Raw genomic sequence first — 1,968 nt, forward strand, 5'->3', positions numbered from 1 at the left:
GAGCCTGGTTCTCCTGGAGGTTTCTTCCTGTTAAAAGGGAGTTTTTCCTCTCCACTGTCGCTACAAGCTTGCTTAATGTGAGGGATTGCCTTTGAGTCACTGAGTCGATGCATTCAACTGGTTTAACTTGGATAGAAAACTTTGAATCAATCTGACTGGATGATCCGGTTGAATCGTCTCTGTAAAGTGCCTTGAGTTGACATGTGTTGTGAATTGGCGCTATATTGATAAACTGTATTGAATTTATGTATCAGTTCTTCATCCCTATTTTCCTTTAAATGGTACATGTTTTAGATGTTCATTTGTTAAAGAAAAATCATTCAAAAACACGTAAATCCTTTACTACAGTATTTGTGTTTGTGTCCCACTTATAATCCTAATAAATACACTACATAGACAGGTCTGGACTTTAGCTGACCAACACCAACAATATCAAACCTTTATTACAGCAACCCTTTAGTTTACAATGATTAACCAGCAGAGTAACCTATTTGGAAACAGTCTGCAGCTTCATGCCTGATGACTTCATATGCGACTTTAGATATATTTTGGTAATCAAAGTGCAACAATATTAGTGAAAAAGGTTGTCTCTTCATTTTAGCAGAAGATTGTGCCTCTAACACAGCTCTTTCTTACTCCTGCAGTTCATCTTCAGGTTCTTCTTCTGGTTGGACTGATCGTGTTTTGTCTGTCGTTGATCCTGGGATGCATTCTGTGCTGGAAGAAAAGTGACATTTCTACAGCAATCTCTAAACCGGCCCCACCACCGCAGGCTGCTGTTGAAACTGTGATCTCTACTCAGGAGCCAAATTCCTCAAGAGAAACCGCTGGATCCGGGCAGCTGTATGATGAGCCGCATGGAGAAACGATGGAATATCCCTCTACCTTTACCAGTCCAGCACCTTCTGAGGGTGAACCTTTTTCTCATGTGTTCTCTTATCCAGCTCAAACTCCAATCGATGAAGACGAGCAGGCAACATCTTATTTTTCCCTGCGTCGCCTAAGCTCACCAATGCAAACAGCCCCACTCTATAAGCCCATTCACCCAAGCCGTGCTTCCCTGCCTTCTTTACCCAAACTGGGGATGCAGTTTGGGCAAAGCAAATCATGTAAGGCCATGCAGAGGCGCTGCACGTTGGCTGGACAATATAAATCCTCAGATGAACTCAGCAGACTCACCAGGTCCAATATCACCTCACAATTAACTCCTGAAAAACCGATTCCACTGGCTCCAGTGAGCTACGGCTCCAGTGCATCCTGCAAACCGCTAATATCCAAACCTTACCTGCACTTCTCTGCCGCCTTTTCTCCAGCGCAGCAAACGCTTACAGTCACTATTTTAAGCCTCTCTGGGAGACCTCAGAGACTGGAGGACATAACTGTCCTGGGTAGTCTACCACCTTTGCACACGTTTCCGACTCCAGCGTTTTCCCAGAGCAGCTTCAGCCCTGAATCCAACAACCTGGTGCTGATCCTGAAGGTGAGCTCTGTGAACGAGCTGAAAAACTGTGAACTACGACTTGCTCCCTATGTGCAAAAGGAGCAGAGCCAAAGAGCCACTGCTTTAGGGGAAGTAGTGTTGAAATGCGGAGAGACAGACTGGAAATCAGAGCATCCATTTCACTTCATGAAAGAACTGGACCCAAACAATCCACAAATTGAAGAGGTGTCTCTGAATGTGTTTTAACTTTTGAAATTTCGCCTGTTTTTGAGTTTGTCTTGATAATTGCTGTTGCTGTTGATTGGACAAAGGTTTTTAGGAAGCAGGATCTTCTGAGTTACTCTTAACAAATAAACAACCCCCATTGCAAAGGTGGTGGACCCGTTCGCCCGTTTCAATTTGCATGTTTTCTAAGCAAAAAAGGCTTTGTTGGGCTGCTGTATAAAGCAGGGGTCAAATAAAGAAAGCAAACAACCAGTAAAGGTCCAGAGACATTTTTAATTATAATCCATTACTTTAAACAGAAT

General features: G+C 43.3%; 1 protein-coding gene across 1 annotated transcript in view; it reads left to right on the forward strand.

The window, feature by feature from the left end:
- Positions 1–1,905, forward strand: part of LOC107096726 — a 5,040-nt gene extending 3,135 nt beyond the window's left edge. The window contains exon 2 of the mRNA XM_015393504.1: positions 645–1,905. Within this exon, the coding sequence (XP_015248990.1) occupies positions 645–1,687 (1,043 nt within the window). The 3' untranslated portion in view covers positions 1,688–1,905. The remainder of the gene's footprint in view (positions 1–644) is intronic.
- Positions 1,906–1,968: the final 63 nt, after the last annotated feature.

Source organism: Cyprinodon variegatus, unplaced genomic scaffold, assembly GCF_000732505.1.
Source record: "Cyprinodon variegatus isolate N-32 unplaced genomic scaffold, C_variegatus-1.0 Scaffold645, whole genome shotgun sequence".
NCBI lineage: Eukaryota > Metazoa > Chordata > Actinopteri > Cyprinodontiformes > Cyprinodontidae > Cyprinodon > Cyprinodon variegatus.